General features: G+C 40.3%; 4 protein-coding genes across 5 annotated transcripts in view; 1 reads left to right on the forward strand and 3 right to left on the reverse strand.

Moving 5' to 3' along the window:
* Nucleotides 1-839: 839 nt before the first annotated feature.
* LOC111325747 (uncharacterized) overlaps nt 840-20,187 on the forward strand; it is a 33,299-nt gene continuing 13,951 nt past the window's right edge. The window contains exon 1 of one of the 2 annotated variants that reach the window (XM_088754404.1): nt 840-970. The gene's annotated coding sequence lies outside the window, so the exon portion shown is untranslated. Of the gene's footprint in view, nt 971-17,485; nt 17,653-20,187 lie in introns of those variants that run through there. The other variant, XM_022929737.2, reaches the window with a different exon arrangement.
* On the reverse strand, nt 10,331-11,761 carry LOC148734367 (uncharacterized). Its single transcript, XM_088752772.1, has one exon. It carries the CDS (start codon nt 11,759-11,761, stop codon nt 10,331-10,333), a length of 1,431 nt encoding a protein of 476 aa, XP_088608898.1.
* On the reverse strand, nt 11,914-12,777 carry LOC148734368 (uncharacterized). The gene has a single exon (XM_088752773.1). The coding sequence runs from the start codon at nt 12,775-12,777 to the stop codon at nt 11,914-11,916; it is 864 nt and encodes a 287-aa protein (XP_088608899.1).
* Nucleotides 12,694-16,432, reverse strand: LOC148734369 (uncharacterized). The gene is made up of 2 exons (XM_088754405.1): nt 15,338-16,432; nt 12,694-14,645 (listed from the first exon to the last, which is right to left on the reverse strand). Exon 2 carries the CDS (start codon nt 14,172-14,174, stop codon nt 12,801-12,803), a length of 1,374 nt encoding a protein of 457 aa, XP_088610531.1. The 5' UTR covers nt 14,175-14,645; nt 15,338-16,432; the 3' UTR covers nt 12,694-12,800.

Consider the following 20,187-nt stretch of genomic DNA (forward strand, 5'->3'; position numbering starts at 1 on the left):
ATGGTTACGTTACCAGCAAGATCAGATATAACCATCAGCTACTGTTTATAGTCAGAATAAGTTGGTTTCATCAACTGAGTTAATAATGTGAATTGGCCACTGTCAACAGTGTAAAACCTATTCGAGCGTTGGCCCATCGTCAAGAGTGAATCCAATTAAACGAAGGGGTAACGCTCAAAGCCTCGGCTTTAAAATCTCTGCAGTGGCCGATTCACATTATCAACTAACGCCAAATTATCTGGCGATACCTTCCACCGACGCAGCACCACAGTTTCTTTAGAAACTTACCCCCTTTTATTAAAGTCGCTCTGGAAAGTAACGCATCCGAATGATTCCCGTTTCAACGCAAGACGGCACTTTTTCTAGGATGGCTTGCAAGCAAAGCTGACGGTTTTGGGTGCGCTTTGAACCATGGCTGATCCTTAAAAACTAACAGGTTTGCTATGGAAGCTAGTTCGATGCGCAGGCTAGAGATAAATCTTTACAGGAAATGCAGCGCCCTTGTGGCAGATTTAAGGGATCCCCTTTCCTTAAAAAAAAGCTACCAGATTAAGACCCGTACTTTCTAAATTAGAAATATAGTTACCTTATTTACTTAAGCGAGACATTCTCCCATCATTCTGACGTTCATACATCAGGGATACACTGAAGTAGTCACAGACATCCATCACAAACGTGCCGGTGCTACGGCAACTATGTTTGAAATGAGGATTGATCCTATTAACATAAATCGAAAATGACTGCGCGAGTTTACCCAATTCAAAAGTATAATATGTTTAAACATCTGCAATGTTTTTGTAGCAAGGTTTGATTTGCATGTAGTCATTATTTTTGCAGAATCGGTGTGATTTAAGAGGACTAACTGTTCACAAAGTGGTCATAAACTTGGTGATGATTTTGGTTTACCCATTTGCGAGTAACACGGTTGAAAAATAATTATTTGGTTTATAACAATGGATAGCGATTTGAGGTGAGTGAAGAGCTGATTTTTACGATCACATATGTAATTTCTAACTCGGAAGTGTCTTGTTGAAATTCGGATCGCCGCGAAACCCTGATTTCTCCAGCAATTTTTTCTTGAATCCTTATTTGGTGTTTCACATCTGAGTTCTTGCTGCTAAGGTAAAAAAACTAAATCTCAGTGTCAATATGTAATCGAAGTATTGATAAGTTAAGAAAAATAGAGAACTTAAGCACAAACGTTTTTAAGACGCAGACAGCAGCCAGAAGTTAAAATCTCTATCATGGAGCTCTTTGCACCTTCTTGATTTGTGTGATTTGGTTTGAAACGCTAAAACAACGACTTTATGATCGATAAATTGGGGTCGAATTAGTTTCACTCTCGTTCTGGTTGCCGTCTGCGTATCGCAACCGTCTCTACTTTTAAGCTAAAACTTAAAAGTTCTTTATTTCTAATAAGGAGATCCAGCTTTCGAACAATGAATGTGAGTGAACTATTTGGTAGGAGCCTTGGAGCTTTGTCCTACATCATGATGATAAACCCACTCTAGCGAAAACAAACACATACTAAAAGTTTGTTCAGTGGGTTTTTAGTCAAACCCCTGATTAAAATGACGAGTTGCTGAGAAAGTGTACTAGATACTAAGAAAAGACAGCTCAGAGAACCATGTTAAGAACTCAACGAGAATAACATTCTTTCAAATTGCATTTACCTTCAGTGTCAAAGGTAAACGATTTATATATCTCTGTCCAGAGATAGCTGGATCAAAAAAATAAAATAGAGATTTGAACAATTATCATTTTGCATTCAATTGCGAGGTAAGAAAAACCACAATTTTCCGTAATCCGGCGAGTAATTGCTCGTAAACTCACAGGAATTGTTTTGATCGAGGTATTTCAAGTTAATGATAACAAAAACTCTCATATAAGTTAGACCAGTCTTGAGCCATCATGGACAAACGAAAAGTTAGAATATATTGTGAGCAGCGGATAAATAAGTATCACGTATATTTGCATTATTCACAATGACAAAGTTATTATTGGTACTATAGGATTAAAAACTGAATCACATACATTTTTTGCCGATCATTCTGACTGATTTTATTCTCATCCGGAATTTAATCTTCCTAACATAAGGGTCTGCAATTATTTATTTATTCATTCATCTTTGTGGTCTTTGGATGAAAAGATCCATCCTCAGTTTGAATTGCCGTTACGGCTCATTTCCTTTCTGTCTTATCAAGAGAAAACGATAGTTTTTCTTGGTTTTCTTGATCTTTGATCTATCAAAGGGGATGATTCATCAAGCCTCATCTTGCCGCACAACTTTTTGCAGAAAAACGTTGGCGTTTCCATAAAATTTCTAGGAAAAATCTCAGTGGTATTATATTACTGTAGTGAGTTGTCCGTTAAATTATGCGATCCTATCCCCCGATTATCTTAGAATAAAATACCGCTGTATTATTCATTATAATATAAACAGGTTGAGCCAGAGTTCTGTCTTAGGAATGGATCATCCATTCATAATTCGAAAATATATTAGATTTAAACCAGTTTCTAAAAATGTTCCTAAGATTTCCGGAGGGTAAATGTTCCTGAAATTTGTGTAACAGGGATCAAATCCTAAGTAATGGTAAATCAACTCAAAGGGAATTAAGGGCTGATAGTTTCTAAAGAAACTGTTTGGGGCTGCGTCGGTGGGGGTAAGGAAATAATTTGGATACATCAACAAAGTTGGAATGGTAAATTGGCCACCGTAACGATTACAAAAGCTGACGTTTCGAGCGTTAGCCCTCCGTCGGAGCGAATAGAGGAATTGTGGATTGTGTGTGCTTTTAAAGGCAGAAAATGGAGCTACGTTATTGGTGGGAACATGGCAACGAGAAAAACGCGAAGAAATTAGTGGAATGAAAAGCGTTCGTTGATCCCTGTGGGATTTAGACGGCCGGTTTGAAAGATGAGCTTTTGTTAAAGAGTTTTACGGCTTTCCGTGCTACCTAAGTGTAAGGAAAAACCGCAGATTGCCATGTGTTGCTTAAAATCAGGATTAGGTAAATTAAAATGTCTAGCGCTAGCGACTGGTTTCGATGAAACCAGTCGCTAGACAACCTTGTAGAATTAACTCATTAATTCTACAATGCCAAAAGAAAAGGAAAAGAGAAAGAAAAGAAAAGAAAAAAAAGAGAGTGCGTGTTGCTCTTGCCGGAATGTCACGAGAAGCCTCATAGGACGCTCACAATTAATGTATCACGGTTTGGAGTTTTCTGAAAATCATCGCTGTATCGATAACAAATGGTTCGTATTGAAAACTGACGTCTCCCTGGTTAAATTGCGTTGTATCGCTGAAAAATAAATGAGCTTTTCAGTGTCTAAGAAGACTGTTTCGTCTGCTCAGTTAAACAAACAGTTTTTTCTTAACACGTCCAAGACAGTTCCTTCTTTATCCCTCACCCATCGGGTTTAACAGGTTATTTGCATTCGATATTTATTCTAAACAGAGTGGTAGCACGATAAGTCTGAGTGTTAGTATTAACACCTCGTGGGCTATACAGCGAACAAGTGTAACCTACTGCACTCGGATATTTCAGATGTGTTTCTTCATACAGAAATAATGAAAAAGACAGGTCAGTGCGTTGGGTTTAAATTTCTGTTAAGCGAAGCAACTTTTATAACACAGTGAGCATTCCGTTTGCAGCCCTATAGTAGCCAGTTTTCCTTGTTTCCTCCTTGGGTTTTCAGTCTCAAGAAAAGCACCACTTAGGCAATCAAGAGGCGCAAATTATGATTACAAGCGGCATCTAAAACGCAATTTACTATAATACCATGATGAAATTTCATTTCATTTCGGAGCATACATCTTCTTTGACTAACACTGTTTAAGACTTCCGCTCATTAAAGCGATAACACAGCACATTTGAAACAATCGTTGCTTATTTCTTTTTGGCGATTCCCTGCCAGTCGTAAATCACCCCAATGAAATGGGCAGTGAAATGGGAGACTGGTTTGAAGTACCTTTGACTTTTTGAACATGACACGGCCAGTCTTGTTCTTATGAAGGAGTTTGTTTATTTCAAGTCCTTACATTAAACTCAATAGCTTCTTTGCTGGAGCCGCTGTTTGAAACAGCGGCTCCAGCAAAGAAGCTATCAAATTATCTCGGTGAAATTTTCAACTAAATGCTCCTCTTTGGGATTAATTTTGGTCGGGCTTATTTGTGGCGTTAATTGCATCTAGTAACACAAAATCAAAGTAAAAATAGCGTGTAGTGTTCCCGTAATAAAAAATTAGTCGCTTGGAGAAGTTTAAGATCCGTCGTTACATACTAAGTAGGGATGTGTTCTTTTAAGGTTACCGTGCACCTTCAGGGGTGTCTCGCGTGCAAGCGATGTAGCGCATCCAGTTTAAACTGTAGATATCTAAACCCCATATCAAATTAAAGCTTATAGGACTGGCTATCAGACTATACCAAAAATTTTGAAAAAAAATTAGTTGTCGAATTTTTCACGACTTCTAAATGCGAGCGCCCGAATTACCTTTTGAACGTTACATGTCAAAGCGAATTTTGTTTTTCGCTTATTTAATGTGCTCCTCCGCTTCCGGGGCCAAAGCGCTAAAAAAAAACGTGTCTGCGATTTGCCATATTCAATTTCAGTGAGAAGTTACAGAACATTTTTGAAATAGGATTAAAAAAATGTGGAGTGATCGTACAAAAATCGCTCTTGAAAAAAAAGTATTTAGAAATAAAAAATTCTGAGACATGTTGTTGTTGTTTATATAAAACTAGCTACTTGTAGCTCTTAAAAGGTGATTTGGGCGCTCGCATTTAGAAGTCGTGAAAATTTCGACAATTTATTTATTTTTTTAATTTTTGGTATAGTCTGAATTGCCAGTCCTATAAGCTTTAATTTGATATAGGGATCTAGATATCTACAGTTTAAACCGGACGCGCTACATCGCTTGCACGCGAGACACCCCTGAAGGTGCACGGTAACCTTAAAAGAGCAAAGAAACAATTTAGTGGCTGTCGAACCTGTTGACAATTTGATTCCGAATTGTATGAAGATTAAATAACAAAGCTTGTACACTATGTCGTAAGTGAATAAAACTAAATGAAGATCTGAAGAGTGATTTAAAGAAAGAAAAATGTGAGGGAAGCAGTTTTATGTCATTGTCATGCGCTGTTTATTTCTTTTTTTCGCTCTTTTCCTCTACGTGACAGAGTTACGTTTTCCTCGATTCATCATAGCAATGTTGGTACAAACGTTACTTGAAGCAATTGACGCGATCTTGTCACTTCATAATTAAAAGAAAAAAGAACCATTTGTCGCCGGGTGAGCAGATGTTTGGATGAAAAGAGAAAGAGACAGACGAGTTTCTAAGTTAAAGGATTTTTTTTAGGATTTTGCGTGCTCTCAGTAATGTCAAATATGTTTTTCTCTGTGACTGATAAGTTTAAGTTAACTCGAGAAAAAAATATGATGTACTTCAAATTAAGCTTTAGTTTTGCGCCACATGGTTGGTTAATACCAATGTACCTTTTCGAGGGAAATACTCGGTACCCTGTAACGCAAGCGGTAAGCATCTTTTTAGCACACGGACGAGTTTAAGAAGGCGAGAAGTTTGCAAAACTATTGCTCACCCGATGCTTAATCAAAATACCAATCGAAAAAGTTGCCCTTCCTTCATATGCATACAAAATAACGCGTTCAATTCTTACTTTTCTAATAATAGTAATAATAATAATAATAACAATAATAATAATAGGTCTTTATTGTTTTTAAGCAAAAATACATGCTAAAAAAAGAAAATTTACATAAAAATAATTACAAGGCTATCAACATTACCTAATATAAGACATATTACATTAGATAGCTACTCTATATTTAAAAAATAGCCTATTAAAGAAACTATTTTTAAAACGCTGGGTATTAACCCTACGGAGTTGACTACTAGGAACTCGCAGGCGCGCTGAGCTTTCTTTCGTTTTAGAGACAGAAGGGTACAGAGGGTGACCGGGTATACTGGAGATCTTCTTGAATAGTGAACGATCAACCTCTTCCAATACACTATATATATTAATTTGGTACGAAATATATTTGCGTTTAAAGCAGCGCTGTAGAAAATTCTGGACCGTTGTTAATTCAGGTATTGAGGAGGCTTATATGGGTAAACTATACGTTAGTTTAGGTAATACAATTGATCTAAAAACGTAATCTACATCTGGTTGTTGATATCCCTCTTTGCGCAAACACCTTATGACATAAAGACACTTATTGGCCCCTGTAGCTTACCCTTAATATGCTCATTAAACCTATGATTACTTTGTAAAGTAACCCCTAACACTTTTAGACAAGAAACTTGCGTTGTATTGTTCACAGGGTCTATATCACGAGCAACTTTCTCACAAAGTATTAGTTCATTACATTTTTTGGGATTACATGCTATGGCATTATCTTGCATGGGTCCAACTGAAAAACTGATTGACAACCTCTTGAGAAAGATCTATTTCATTTTTACATACTTTGACTACTAAGGTAGTGTCGTCAGCATATTTAACTATGCTGGTCAGATCACTATCACTAATGGCTAAATCGTTGATAAAAAAATTAAAAAGGTGAGGCCCACTGACACTACCCTGGGTTGTTCCTTTGTTCACATTATGCCGTTTGTAGAGAAAACCCTTAAATATTAGTCTTTGTTTCCTGTTCATTAGAAAACTTAAGTACCAGTTGACAAGATAAGGATTGAGATGAAGAGCCTTTAGCTTTTCCCCAACTAACGAGTGTTTTACATTATCAAAGGCTTTTGAAAAATCTATCGCGAAAAGCCTGACATAATTACAATCCTTATCATCAAGTGCCCTTAAGTAATTATGCCGTACTTGAATCAAGGCGTCTGTACAGGTGCAGCACTCCCTGTAGGCATATTGTGTGACCGTCAGATTTTCCTCAAAAACTTTCTTACTGTAATGATGGTATACAGTTCTTTCAAAACAGCGTGCTATAACTGGAGTCACATTAATTCCCCAAAACTCCGAATATTGAACAGGAGTGTCTACCTTTGGGAGGGGTTGATGTTAGCTTTCTTTCCAAGCTGTCGGCCAAGTGTAAGAGGACAAAGACTTGTTCCACAAAGCAGTCACCACAGAAGCGAGACTTGTGCCCCTCTAAACCCAAAACAGCAACCCATCGGGGCCAGTAGCGGTTTTTTTAATCTTTGATAATGCCACCGCCGCCGGGTTAGCTCAATTGGGAGAGCGCCGGACTGCTGTGCGGGAGGTCGAGAGTTCAATACCGGCCGGACCAACACTCAGGGTCTTAAAATTAATTGAGAAGAATATGCTTCCTTTCTTTAACATCAACAAATGGTTAGATATTCTAGTCTTCTCGGATAGGGACGAATAAATGGAGGTCCCGTCTCCTGCAGGGTTGGGGTAGGAGACTTTAATTTCCCACGCACGAGATTACTGTGTGATGGATGTCCTCCCTGGGGTGGGTTGGGTGGGTAGGTGAAATCGCTACGGACTAAACACGGCTGCCAGAGGCGCCTGTCTGATTTCAACCATTAAATTGTAACTAAACACGTATGTTGTTTAGAGAAATACAGAACTTGACCTTGACCTTTACCTTTACCTTTATCATCACATCAAATTCCTGGAGCTTTGAGGGTGGGTGTGTCTCGGGATTTACCCTGAGAGGTACTGGTTTAACAAAGTTATTGTCGTTACAAAAGTCCCCAAAATAATCATTGAGACCAGCAAGAAATTCCTTTTCTAAATATTGCTGAGGTTTTTCTTTCCTCAGGGTGATTTTTTCCACTCTCCTCCACCAGTGCAAACTCCATTCCTGCCCCAGTTTTTTCGATTTTCACCAATCAACTTGTAGACCTTCGATGACAAGTCCTCCACTTTGTGAACGTGGGGCTTATCAGCAGCTCGTTTCTTTTTCTTTACAAGGTATTTAATTAGTGGAGTAATCCAGTGGGGGTCACGTGAAGACATCACAACTCTCCTCACCGGGAAACACTTATCCATAAGATTGTGCAGTTCCCTGTTTAAAATGCTAGTTACTATTTCAATATCTGGAGCATTGATCACAGGTGTTCAACCGAAAAATCCTAACTCTGAGGTATTTTTAATCTTGTGATGCTCTCTAAAATCCCTAAAACAACATTTAGATCGAATTGGTTTAATTTTATTCCCCGGAGGAAGTATCACGCCCTTGTAGTCAGTCTTTACCAGCACTTGAAAGCGTAAAGGGTCGTTGAACAGCTCAAGGTGGTTTGTGAGGCAGTTATCCAAGATGGAAGACCCTCTAGTGGCGAAATTCACCATAGGCACTAGTCCAGATGAAGTGGAAAGACAGTCCAGATCTAGCCGGTTCAGATCATCTCCACAGAGTACTACCCCATTTGGATGCATGTCTAAGAATGTATCGCAAAGATCGATGATGGTATCAATAAGATCGCCTTCATCATACTGAAAACTTGGGGGATGATATAATCCAGTGATCAGCATATGATGTCCTGACGGAAGCACTAATTCCACACTCAGCATATCAAAAGAGCGTTCACGATTAACATTCAAAACCTTGAATTAAGTTTTCCCGCACATATACTGCAACTCCATCTTTCTTTCGCTTATCAGTTTCGGCCCAGTCTCTGTCCCTTCTATATATTGTATACCCTTGGATAGCAACAGTACTGTCAGGTTTCTGTCTTCAAAGATGCGTTTCTGAAATAACATCAACGCCAACATCTCACGATCCAAAATCTGCCGCCAGAGCGACAGATCCCCGTACTCTATTCTTTATCTTCTCGAGACTATAGGCATTAAGGGGCCGACCATTTAACTTTTGAGGGGGGGTGGGTGATTTCTGGTCATCAAGAATTTTTTTTTCTAGCAATCTGCTGTGCAGGATATTTTTTTCCGATTTTTTGATACATTTTTCTGTTACATTTGGGTTGCATGCAATGTTTTTCTTCTTCCAACAAGCGCTTGCAGGAAATTTTTTTTCAAAATCACCCGGACTGTTGTGCGGGAGGTCGTGAGTTCAAATCCGGCCGGACCGACACTCAGGGTTTTAAATTAACTGAGAAGAAAGTGCTGCCTTTGTAATAATATCTGCAAATGGTTAGACTTTCTAGCCTTCTCGGATAGGGACGATAAATGGAGGTCCCGTCTCCTGCAGGGTTGGGGTAGGAGACGTTAATTTCCCACACACGAGATTACTGTGTGATGGATGTCCTCCCCGGGGTGGGATGGGTGGGTAATAAAGGGGTTAGGTGTCAATTGGAACGAAAGTTCTGTTCCTTTCTCCTGCCACTCCTGTGGCGAATAAATTAAACTCAAACTTAAACTAAAGCCACCCCTCCCCCCTCAAAGTTAAATGGTCAGCCCCTAATAGGCTCTTAGGAACCGGAAATAATCTTGTAGAAGATGATCCTATATTAACACACGCTAAATTTTTCCAATTAACACCGCCTTGAGACCTCTTAAAGGAGCTGGCAGTATCAGGACGCTCACAAACAGTATTGTTTACACAAGCCTCTGTTGATGATGTTAGAGTTCTAAGATTTCGCCGTTTATGCCTATTGAATTTCCTGAAACGAACCAACCTGCCAGCTCTAGGTCTTTCCTTCCTTAAGATGTTACAGTCCCTCAAATCCTGAATCATGGTGTACAATAGAGCATTCCTTGAAGATCTTAATTGCAACAACTGCTCACGAGAGTATGTGATGATCAATGGAGTGCGTCCTTCACTGCCAATATGCAAATTGGAGCCCGGTTCGTTGCCAATCAGTGCAAATTCGAGCCCGGCTCGTTGTTACAAATGTCCGAAAAGTTCAAGTCTTGAGGAAATGTAGGACCTGCATTCTTAGGAATATAAGTCGTGGAAAACACTACTATCCAGAGGACGGTCGTGTCCAGGAATAGCATGTTCTGTTCAGACTACTAAAAGGTTTTGTTCCGACTACTAAAATAACTTGTTCAGACTACTAAAATAACTTCTAGCGAAAACCACGTGTATTTTTTTTATAACATAATAGTAACACAACAAAATGTCCTCAGTAGGGTGGTCCCGTCATAAGTCCAGTCTCACTGGGGGGCGTGAGATCCTCCCACTGCGGGTCCGGGCCCAAACATCCTCCCCACCTCTCCAATACTTTTGGAGACTTGACGCTGGTTTCCGTGTAACTTGTTTCTTCTTCGCTCTTTTCTTGACCTTTCGAGCAACAGACTCCCCACCGTAAGCACCGCTGTCACCAAACTCGCCACTTCCAAATTGAGTACTGCTTGCTTCGAGACGATGTAGCCTCTGTACAGGTCTCCTAAGAAGCCCTTTCTTTGTCTTCAAAACAACAGTACGAATCAAGCCGTCTTTCCAGGAAGCAATCTTTCAACTCTTCCCATCGGCCACTTTCCTCTCGACACCTTGTCTTCAGAAATCAGCATTACATCTCCAATCTTGAGGGCTGGTTGTTCATTCTTCCACTTCTTTCTGACGGATAACTGATGCAAGTACTCTCCCCGCCACTGTTGCCAGAAATGGTTAATAAGCTTCTGCTGGTACAGATATCGCTGCCTCGTTGTGCTTTTGTTTGCTGAAATTTCGTCTACGAAGTCCGGTAAGCTAAACAGGGATCTTCCAATAGCAAGATGAGCTGGTGTTATAGGCGTTAGATCTCTTATGTCGTCACTTACTGTGGTGAGCGGTTTCGAGTTAATAACGGCTTCAATCCTGGTAAGGATGGCGGCCAACTCTTGATAGGACAACAGCGCTTTGCCCAAGATCTTGCGAAGAGGTTCCTTCACTGAACGCACCAGCCTTTCCCACCAGCCGCCATGCCAAGGGGAGCGCTCGACGATGAACTTCCACTTGATTCCCTTGGAGGTCAATTTGGCCTGGAGCTCTTCCTGATCTATCCTGTCCCACAATCCTTTACTGACAGATGACCCTTGTGTGAACAACTGTTGGATCTCACGGTCAGCGCATTTGAACGTCTTCGCATTGTCAGACCAGATGGTTCTACAGAGCCCTCGTCTGCTGATCATACGAAGAAATACCTGAAAGAACTCTTTAGTGGACAAGTCACTCGTAAGCTCTAGATGGGTCATGCGGGAGGAGGCACAAGTGAAGATGCATATGTAAGCCTTTTCTGGGGAGGCACTCCCTCGTACGAACAATGGCCCTGCAAAGTCTACACCAACGTGAGTGAAGGCTGGAGACAATGACACCCTCTCTGATGGCAATGGCGCCATTTTCTGTGAACATGGACCAACTCGTCGACGTCGACAAACAAGGCACTTTTCCAGGATTCTTTTAACTTCACGACGTCCCTTGGTGAGCCAGATCTCTTGTCGTAGAACCGAAAGAGTGCCCTCAGGTCCAGCATGAAGTAACTCCTTGTGCACACTGTGTATGATTTTCTCAACTACCGCATGCCCATGTGGTAAGATTATTGGATGCTTGGTACCCTCTGGCAAGTCTGAGTGCTGTAATCTACCTCCTACCCGCAGCAAGCGATCTCTCTTGTCGAAATAAGGGTCCAATTTTAATATAGCACTGGTGTTTGGTAAAGGAAGGTCCTCCTCCAGCCTTTCATACTCTGCTTGGTACACCTCTTGTTGTATCTCCCGGTACCACCTTAACTTGGCATCTTGCAGCTCCTCGACTGACAGCTCTTTGGAACCTGCACTTATTCCTAACTTAAAAGCTCGAACACCTCGAAGAACAAATGCTGTTACCCGGATTAGCGTCAGCCATTGCTCATATCGAGATGGATCAATTACTGGTTCCATAGTAATCAACGCGCACGTTCTTGTCACCCCTTGTTTTCTTTCTTTCTCTACAGACTCGGTCAATTCGTTTGGCGACTCTCGTTGTTCAGGCAGGCATTGAGAAGATAACCAGCACGGTCCACTCCACCAAAACTTGCTATCAGCTAAGACCTTTAGGGGCACTCCACGTGTAAGTCAGCAGGATTGTCCTCCCCTGGACAGTGTTTCCAATGGTGTGGGTCCCATGTGGACTGAATCTCAGCAACGCGGTTTGCTACAAATGTCTTCCACTGGCTACTTGAGCCTCTGATCCACTGAAGAGTTACCATGCTGTCAGTCCAGCACACTACCTGCTCTACTTTGAGTGTTAACGTTAGGGATTCTACAACAAACTTCAGCAATCTTGCGTTAACAACAGCTGCAAGTAACTCTAATCTCAGTAACGATACAGCCTTTGCGGGAGCCACCCTTGATTTGGACATGACAAGATGTGTTGACGGATCGCCGGTTTCATCCAAGCACTTGATATAGACTGCCGCACCGTATGCCTTAAGTGAAGCATCACAGAAGCCATGGAGCTCTATTCTAGAACTTGATCCAATGTTTTCCAAGAAAAAGCGGGGAATGGTGATACATCTTAACTGTGAAAGTTCCGATTTCCACGACCTCCACTGCTTAGCAATATCCTCATCTAACTGGTCCTCCCACTGTAAACCCTTCTGCCATAGTTCCTGGAACAACATTTTCGCTCTGATTGAAAATGGTGTGATTAGTCCCATAGGGTCAAAAACCCTTGACGCAATGCTCAACAGACTTCTCTTCGTTTCAGGGTCACGAACGGCCAGCGTACTTGGTGGCACGTTAAAGAGGAAGCAATCAGTTAGTGTATTCCAACATATTCCCAGTGCCTTGAGCGGTTCCCTTGCATTGAAATCAACAGTAATGGACTCTGCCTGATCTTGCTCTGCAATGCGGCTAAGGACCCTCATCGAATTACTGGCCCACTTTGTCAGATTAAATCCACCTCGTTCCATCATCACGCTTAAGGACTGCTGTAACTTCACTGTATCTTCAACATCATCAGCACCACTAAGGCAGTCATCCACGTACATGTTCGACAGGACTTCCCTTGATGCATCAGGGAACTCTTCACTGCATTTCTTCGCATGGCTTTGAACTGCGGCAATGGCCAGGAATGGACTACAATTAACACCAAATGCCAACCTTTGCAGCTTGTACACTCTCGGTGGTTTATCACTTTGTAGATCCCTCCAAAGATATCGTAGAGCGTCCTGGTCTCGTTCGTCAACCTTGATCTGGAGGAACATCTTTTCAACATCAGCCATAAGTGCAATCCTACGTGCTCGGAATCGAATACTGATACCAGGTTAGGTTGAAGTGCTGGCCCTGACAGAATACAGTCATTGAGAGATACCTCATGCTCGTCATATGCTGAAGCATCAAAAACAACACGGCATTTTGTAGTTTTCTTGCCCTCTCGAAAGACTGCGTGATGAGGTAAATACCTGACCTTCTCGTTATCATCAACTGCTTCCTTTACTTCTACGGCAAATCCCTTATCTACGTATTGGTTGATGGTATCCTTGTAAGCATTGGCTCTCTCTGGGTTTCTTCTCAGCTGTCTTTCGACACTCTCAAGTCTCTTGGCTGCCTGGAGGTAGTTTGACTTGAATGGCGGAGCATCGCTTTTCCATAACAGCGGTACTTCATAACGCTCACCATCAAACTTCAGTCCCTCGTTGAACTGTCTAACAGACTCTTCTTCCTCTAAGGACATGGGTGTATTCCCTTTATCTACATTTCCAATAGATTCCAGCTCCCAAAACTGCTTAAGAATGTCTGTAACTGGATCAATGCACACGGTAGACAACATGGATTGAGTGTTCTTAGAAGAAAGACCCTCGATGGGTCCTCCTACAATCCATCCAAGTGTTGACTCTACTGCAGTGGGAGCATGAGTGGCTTCCCCTTTCTTGCATTTACCACTTATAAATGAAAAGTAAAAGTCTGCTCCTATCAAAATATCGACATTAACTGGTCCACGAGGGTACGAGTCGGCAAGTATCAAGTTCCGCAGGTGGGGGTAATCTTCTAGCCTGATCTCCACTGGTTCTAGTAGTGTGCAGATCTTGTCAATGGTGAGGGCCTCCATTCTAACTGGCGTTGAAACGTTTTCTTGAACAGAGGCAAGTGAGAACCTGACTTTCTTCATTCTCTTCGTTTGACTGGTTTCTCCCCCTAACATGGATACACTAAGGACCTCAGAAGGTCCATCAAGGGCAAATGATTCGGCAACCTTCTTGGTGATATAAGACCTCTGGCTTCCTGAGTCAAACAAAACTCTTACAGGTGCTCTCTGGAAATCGTCTGAAACCAGCATGGCTGTCCCAGTCTGTAATAAGGTTTGTTGCATCTTGGAGTTGTACGAAGCCACGAATCCACTTAATGTTGTATGTCCCTTTTCTTACATGGTAGGATCCCAGTCACCATGAAATATATTGTGATGACGCCGGCCACATCCTTCAACTTTGCACTTGGGTTGGCGGCAAACTGAAGAATAGTGGAAAGTATTTGCAGGCTTTAAACAGTTAAAACATAGCCGGCTCTCTCTTACTAACTGCCAGCGTTTGTCAACTGACTTTCGCTCAAGCTCTGGACATTTAAAGGTTTCATGTCCCTGCTCCTTACACACATGGCAAGCTGCATAACTTCTCCGATTTGTCTCACTTGCTAGTAGAGCGGCTGCTGAAAACACTTTCTCCCGGGTGTTCCTTGCCCCAGCTCCATCCTTGTCTCGTCCTCCACTTCCTCTAGCTGTCCCAACATTCTCACCAATCATACTAGCATTCCTTTTCCCGGCCTCCTTGGAAATCACTTGTTTATTCTGGAATTTGAAGAAAAGTTCAAGATTAACACTTTCTTGCTTTGTGTCAGTTAGTTCTAATTCCCATTTCTCGGATAACTCAGGTGGAAGCTTGGTTTCTAATATTGGAAGGAGGATACAAGAATGGGTCGTTGGCTTTTCGCAAGGGCCTCCAGTGCTCTAATCCGATTCTTTAGCGTGTCATGGAGATCTCGCAAAAACTCTACCCTTTCGTTTGACCTTGGTAACTGGATAATTGACTTGACTAGAGATGAAATAATTATTCTTTTCCTACCAAAGCGATGTTTCAGAGCATCAACAGCATGCTGATAATTAGCACTAGTGACTTCAAATCCCTCGATTGTGTGATAAGCAATCCCTTCAAGTACTCAACGCAGGTAGGTGAATTTTTGAACAGAAGGCACATTGTCATTATCATGAATAGCAACCTCGAATTGGTCCCAGAAATTTTGAAATTTTAAAACATCTCCATCAAACTTGGGTAACTCAAGTTTTGGTCATTTTAAATGTGACCGTTTGTGCTCCGCTGAACTCGAAGTAGTTTGTTCGTCTGCTTTGGAAATTGCTTGTCTAGATATATACTCTTGAGCTATGTCTAAAGCATTATCAATCACTCGTTGATAGTCAATCCACTTTTGAGCTTCTTCAGCAAGTTTATCATCAGAAATAAGAGCAATAATTTCCTCTCTTACCTCACTGCAACTCTCCATGTAACCATTCAACTTTTGAACACGATTTTCCATTCTTATGATGTTGTTGCTGGGACTTTTGCTTGTCTCAAGTATTACTTGTATCACAGCATTAATGTCCATCTTAAGGATCATTTCTTTCCTTCTTAACAACTGAAAATTACTTAACTGATGATTGGCAGACTGTGACGGCGAAAGTTGACCAGTTGATGCTGCAGGCACGTAGTCAGCTGGCAAGGCTTGTTTTAGAGCCTATATGAGTCGATTCCTTACTTTTGTTTTGCAAAGATGGAGGATTAGATTCTTCTTCCTTTATAGCAACTATAAGTCGAGCCATGAGAGCTGGTTTCTTTCCTTTTGCCGGTAATCCTCTCCTTTGTAACTCAGCTTTGACTAAGGAAAGAGACATTTCACGCACAATTTCCTCCGCTGACGATGCACAGTTGTCTGCCATATTCAAAACTGTAATCGTTTCTCTCGATGTTTACTTTTCTGCTAAGTTCTTTGCTTCCCCAAAAGTTTCTCAAATCCGGCTTCGAAGGACTATAATGTTCTGTTCAGACTACTAAAAAGGTTTTGTTCCGACTACTAAAATAACTTGTTCAGACTACTAAAATAACTTCAAGCGAAAACCACATGTATTTTTTATATACCATAATAGTAACACAACAAAATGTCCTCAGTAGGGTGGTCCCGTCATAAGTCCAGTCTCACTGGGGGGCGTGAGATCCTCCCACTGCGGGTCCGGGCCCGAACATAGCAAGGCATGTAGAACCCCGCTTAGACATCTTACAAAAGGCTTTGTTTGTTCAGCAGAATGTTTTTGTTAGCTTGATTTGGATTCCTTCCCGACTTCGTTAAAGGCGCAGTAAATCAACCCTGCGCCTTGATTCAAAGCCATTTGAGATGTCGGTATGGCTCGTGGTTTTCCTAAACGAATAATAATTTTCCTTATGCGGAACAACTGAGCTAATAATAAGCAAAAAATAAAGAACTCTATACCTCTTAAAATTAAGCGTGGCAGCCATGATACCGGCTCGATACCAAATACCTGCTAGTTTTTATGTATCTCTTATTGCAGGAATTTGTTTGTTATATGAGAGACATCGCTATCAGTTGGGATTTGTATTGATTGACTCAACTGTGCGGTCAAGTGTGGCCTAATCGAGCCCACAGTCTTCATCAGCAGTCTGACGTTGCTGTAGCACGGGATAAAAAATCTTTCTGATGCGAACCTAAAGCACTTCTTGATCAAAGTCACAGATATACCCCCACGCTTCACAACGCAATAACGTTTGCCGATAGCAAGATTTCTAATTTCCGTACTTGAGAGAATGAAACTGAATTTCAATCTAGTTAAAGAATTCATTGGCCGGAAAAATACGTTATTTTTCTAAATTTACAAAAGAATTTTAGTATAACCCTTTTCACTGCTTTTTTATGGTTTAAGTCCGACGCTATAAAAAAAAAAAAAGAGATAGAATTTAAAAGAAACTTCTAGAAACTGTGAAAGACTTTTCCTTGCCAAGATAGTTGTTAATGCCAAAATGGGAAAATACTGACTTTTATATCGTCTTGCAAATTGATTACCACACAATTCCAGCAAAAACATCGCTTTGGGCCAACAGTCGACAGAGCTTCCTTGTGGTATGAATGGAATAATAAATATGATAACTCGAAATTGCGAGCCCTTTTCAAAAGCTTTTATTGGCAATTGATAAAAAGAAAGTTTTTCATCCAAAGATATTGAGTTTATACCAAAATCAGATTATGTAGATACCCATTCAATCCGGAAACCGAAGTGGCCTGGGGTATTGATCAGAGTGCTGTACAGAAGAAAATGTGTCCCTTGTAAGAGTTCTTGCGAAAAAAAATGAGGGAGACGAAAAGGAGGAACTTATTGGAACGAGAACTGTTGTTGTTATGACTAAAAATTTAACAATAGAAGTTTAATAAATAAATCCATCTTGGATGCTTCAACAATTTACTTTTTAATTTTTCTAACATTAACCTGTTCAGTCAGAGTTAAGCAGCTGCCCCGCGGAAGACTCTAAGGTTTTATTTTTAGTAATATTCTTTTCATGAATATGAAATCCATTAGCGATTTGACCAAATATTGAGTGTTGTTTATTTAAAACAAAGTCTGCACTTTAAAGTGCGATGTCAAAATTGATGCTGAGTTGGAAAAAAGGTTCGTGCTGCCGGGTAAGAAATTAAAGCGAGGTCGATACATTTGCGCATCATTCGGAGAAAAAAGTCCAGAAAGCCAAGAAGCGGCGACCTGAGGGTAAACATGTCAGCTAACGCGAAGTTTGAAGGTAAACAACTTTTGTTATGTACGTCAATTTAGGCATAGACCTTTTCGGCTTAAATGAACGAAGTTGGAAACAAGCAGTTATCGGTTCAACAAAATTGTAAAGAATCAGTTTTGCGCTGTCCACATGAGAGGCTCAGGAAAATTTAAATTAAGGACACCAAATACTATTCATATTCGATTGAGTAAAAAATTCAAACGTATACATCGCACTTGGGTAACTTTGGTATAAATAATCGCGCGGAACTTTGTGCTTCAAATTTGTGTGAAAAAAAGAAGACTAGTCGCGTTCTGTACCTCAGTGTGAGGCTAATTTTGCATCCGCGGCTGCAACAATAAAGCAAAATTGTGATAAACTCTAACAGATCAAGCATGTACTTTGAAGATTGTTTTTATTAGATTCCATTACCTTTTTGAAAAATGTTTCTCTGGATGAAAAGTATTTTCTTATTCTTAATTTGCAAAGTAACTAAGATTTTTGACGTCTTTTAGGATCTAGAAAGCCCGGTTGATATTTGTCGCGGAAGTTAATATTCGCAACTGTTTACATCTTGGTAAAATGATGGTGGAAATGGGATATACGGTTACCTCGTTTTCCGAGGGAAAATGGAGAAATATAATTGCATTTTATCTTTGCTTCTTATTGTTTATGAATAATTTATCTCACCTGGAACTTGTTGTAAAACACCTCGAAGGTTTTTCGCGCAAGGAGGGATCGCGTTCCCTCGATACTAGAATTTCCATTCTCCAGAGATTATTCCGGCCGAACGCACTAGAGTTTTAGTCTGCCAAACAAAAATTCAATGCGTTGTCACAATGCTGAATAATCGCGTGCGTAAATTTGCATGGGTTATATCACGGAGGAAAGTTTTGAATTAGTAGTTAGATCAGCTGGCTTCAATTCGTTTTAATTAGGCCTTTCAAAAAACTATTCTGTTTCTTAAAATAACTGACCATAGTTGTTTTGAAATAAATAAAGTCTCTCTCTATTTGCACAAAGCACTGCGTCTACAGCCACTCAATGTCTTTTTTCCCTAGCCGAGTGCAAACCCCCACAAGAGGCAAACAAAACTGTACAAATTACAAAACCTAGTGATAACAGAGGCGTTCATTTCCATTCAAAGTTCCCTAATTTTTCTTCTCAAACATTCTTCGGTAATTCGGAAAAAATTATTTAACCATGGTTTAGATGGCTAAATTGGCTTTACAGCTGTGTTTAGAACACGTAAAATTACCGAGGGCGTTTCCATTAGTAGAAAGTGACGGCCTTTTCGACCGTTTGATTCAAACATGACTAAGCATTTTCTTTCGAGTGTTGAATAACTGATGTCCTTGACGTTTAGATTAATCGGTCAGTTCTGACAGACTAATATACATGTAGTATGAAACTGGCGTGACCTAGAATACTCTCGATTCGTTATGAATTTTTTAAACCTAATCAAGGCCATTTGACATAAATGAGTTAGCCAAACTGGAAATTATCCTATGAAAGTGGCAACGCCTTAGGTATGAAACACATGGGCGCCACAGTCGTTAAATAAACCGTCAAAAATACGTAAACACTATGAATTAATTTCATTCTTGAATGAGAGATGCGTAAGCCACATAAATTTCAAACGTTGGCATGGCAATATCTTAATCATGTGGAATAAAAACTATTGCTGTGTTTTATTCGCGGTTACAGCTGCATGCGATCAGGTTGTGTTTGTTGTTTGTATTTTTCGTTGACCTCCATTTTTTATTTCTTTCATATAACTACTTACTACATATCGTATTTCATACATAAAGTTAGAACAACTTTTTTAATTTAATGTTTGATGTAGATATTTTATGCCACGGGTTTAAGCCTTTATAATAATAGTCTTTGCACACAATTAACAATTATTCTTTTGGCATTGTTTACATGGCTTTGAAACAATTTTCATTTTCTCTTGCTCGGCCGTGTGGTGGATAGTAATCCATCAATTACTGTAATGCGGTTTAGAATATTTTAATATTAAAACATCCACCAATCGCACCATATATGTTGATAACGTCCTCCGTCCGAATAGCTCTCATTGGTCTTTTTATTTCACTACATCAATTATCGCGGGCGAGATGCTAGTCTAGGTATGTGCCAGTTTCCTGAACGAGCTAGCGGGTCAAAGCTAACTTTGGTATCACTTTTTTGGGTAATTAGCGCCCCTGAATCGAACATGAAGGTCATGAAAGATAGGATAACCTCTCTTGGGTCACGAAAATAAAGGAAATGATCACCAGCTAAAGAAGCTCTGTGATTCTTATACAAATTCTCCTTGTTAGCACCTAAGGTGATGTATAGGGAACAGTAGGGAGAATACGCACACTGAAATTAGAATGTGAAGGGTTAGCGTGAGAATGTATTGATTATATTATTTATTACATCCATTTTGAAATCACTGGTGGTCCCTGTAATCTGATTGGCTCTAATTGGTGCGATTTATTCCCAAATCGCATCATTTTTTGCTCTAAATCGCATCATTTTACACTTGACTGAGTTTTTGAGACATGACGTCAAAGT

Source organism: Stylophora pistillata, chromosome 3 (genome assembly GCF_964205215.1).
Source record: "Stylophora pistillata chromosome 3, jaStyPist1.2, whole genome shotgun sequence".
NCBI classification, from domain to species: Eukaryota; Metazoa; Cnidaria; class Anthozoa; order Scleractinia; family Pocilloporidae; genus Stylophora; species Stylophora pistillata.

What these genes read in the sequence shown, in the direction of transcription:
- LOC148734367 (XM_088752772.1), bottom strand. Translation starts at nt 11,761, where the DNA reads ATGGAACCAGTAATTGATCCATCTCGATATGAGCAATGGCTGACGCTA.
- LOC148734368 (XM_088752773.1), bottom strand. Translation starts at nt 12,777, where the DNA reads ATGATGGAACGAGGTGGATTTAATCTGACAAAGTGGGCCAGTAATTCG.
- LOC148734369 (XM_088754405.1), bottom strand. Translation starts at nt 14,174, where the DNA reads ATGCAACAAACCTTATTACAGACTGGGACAGCCATGCTGGTTTCAGAC.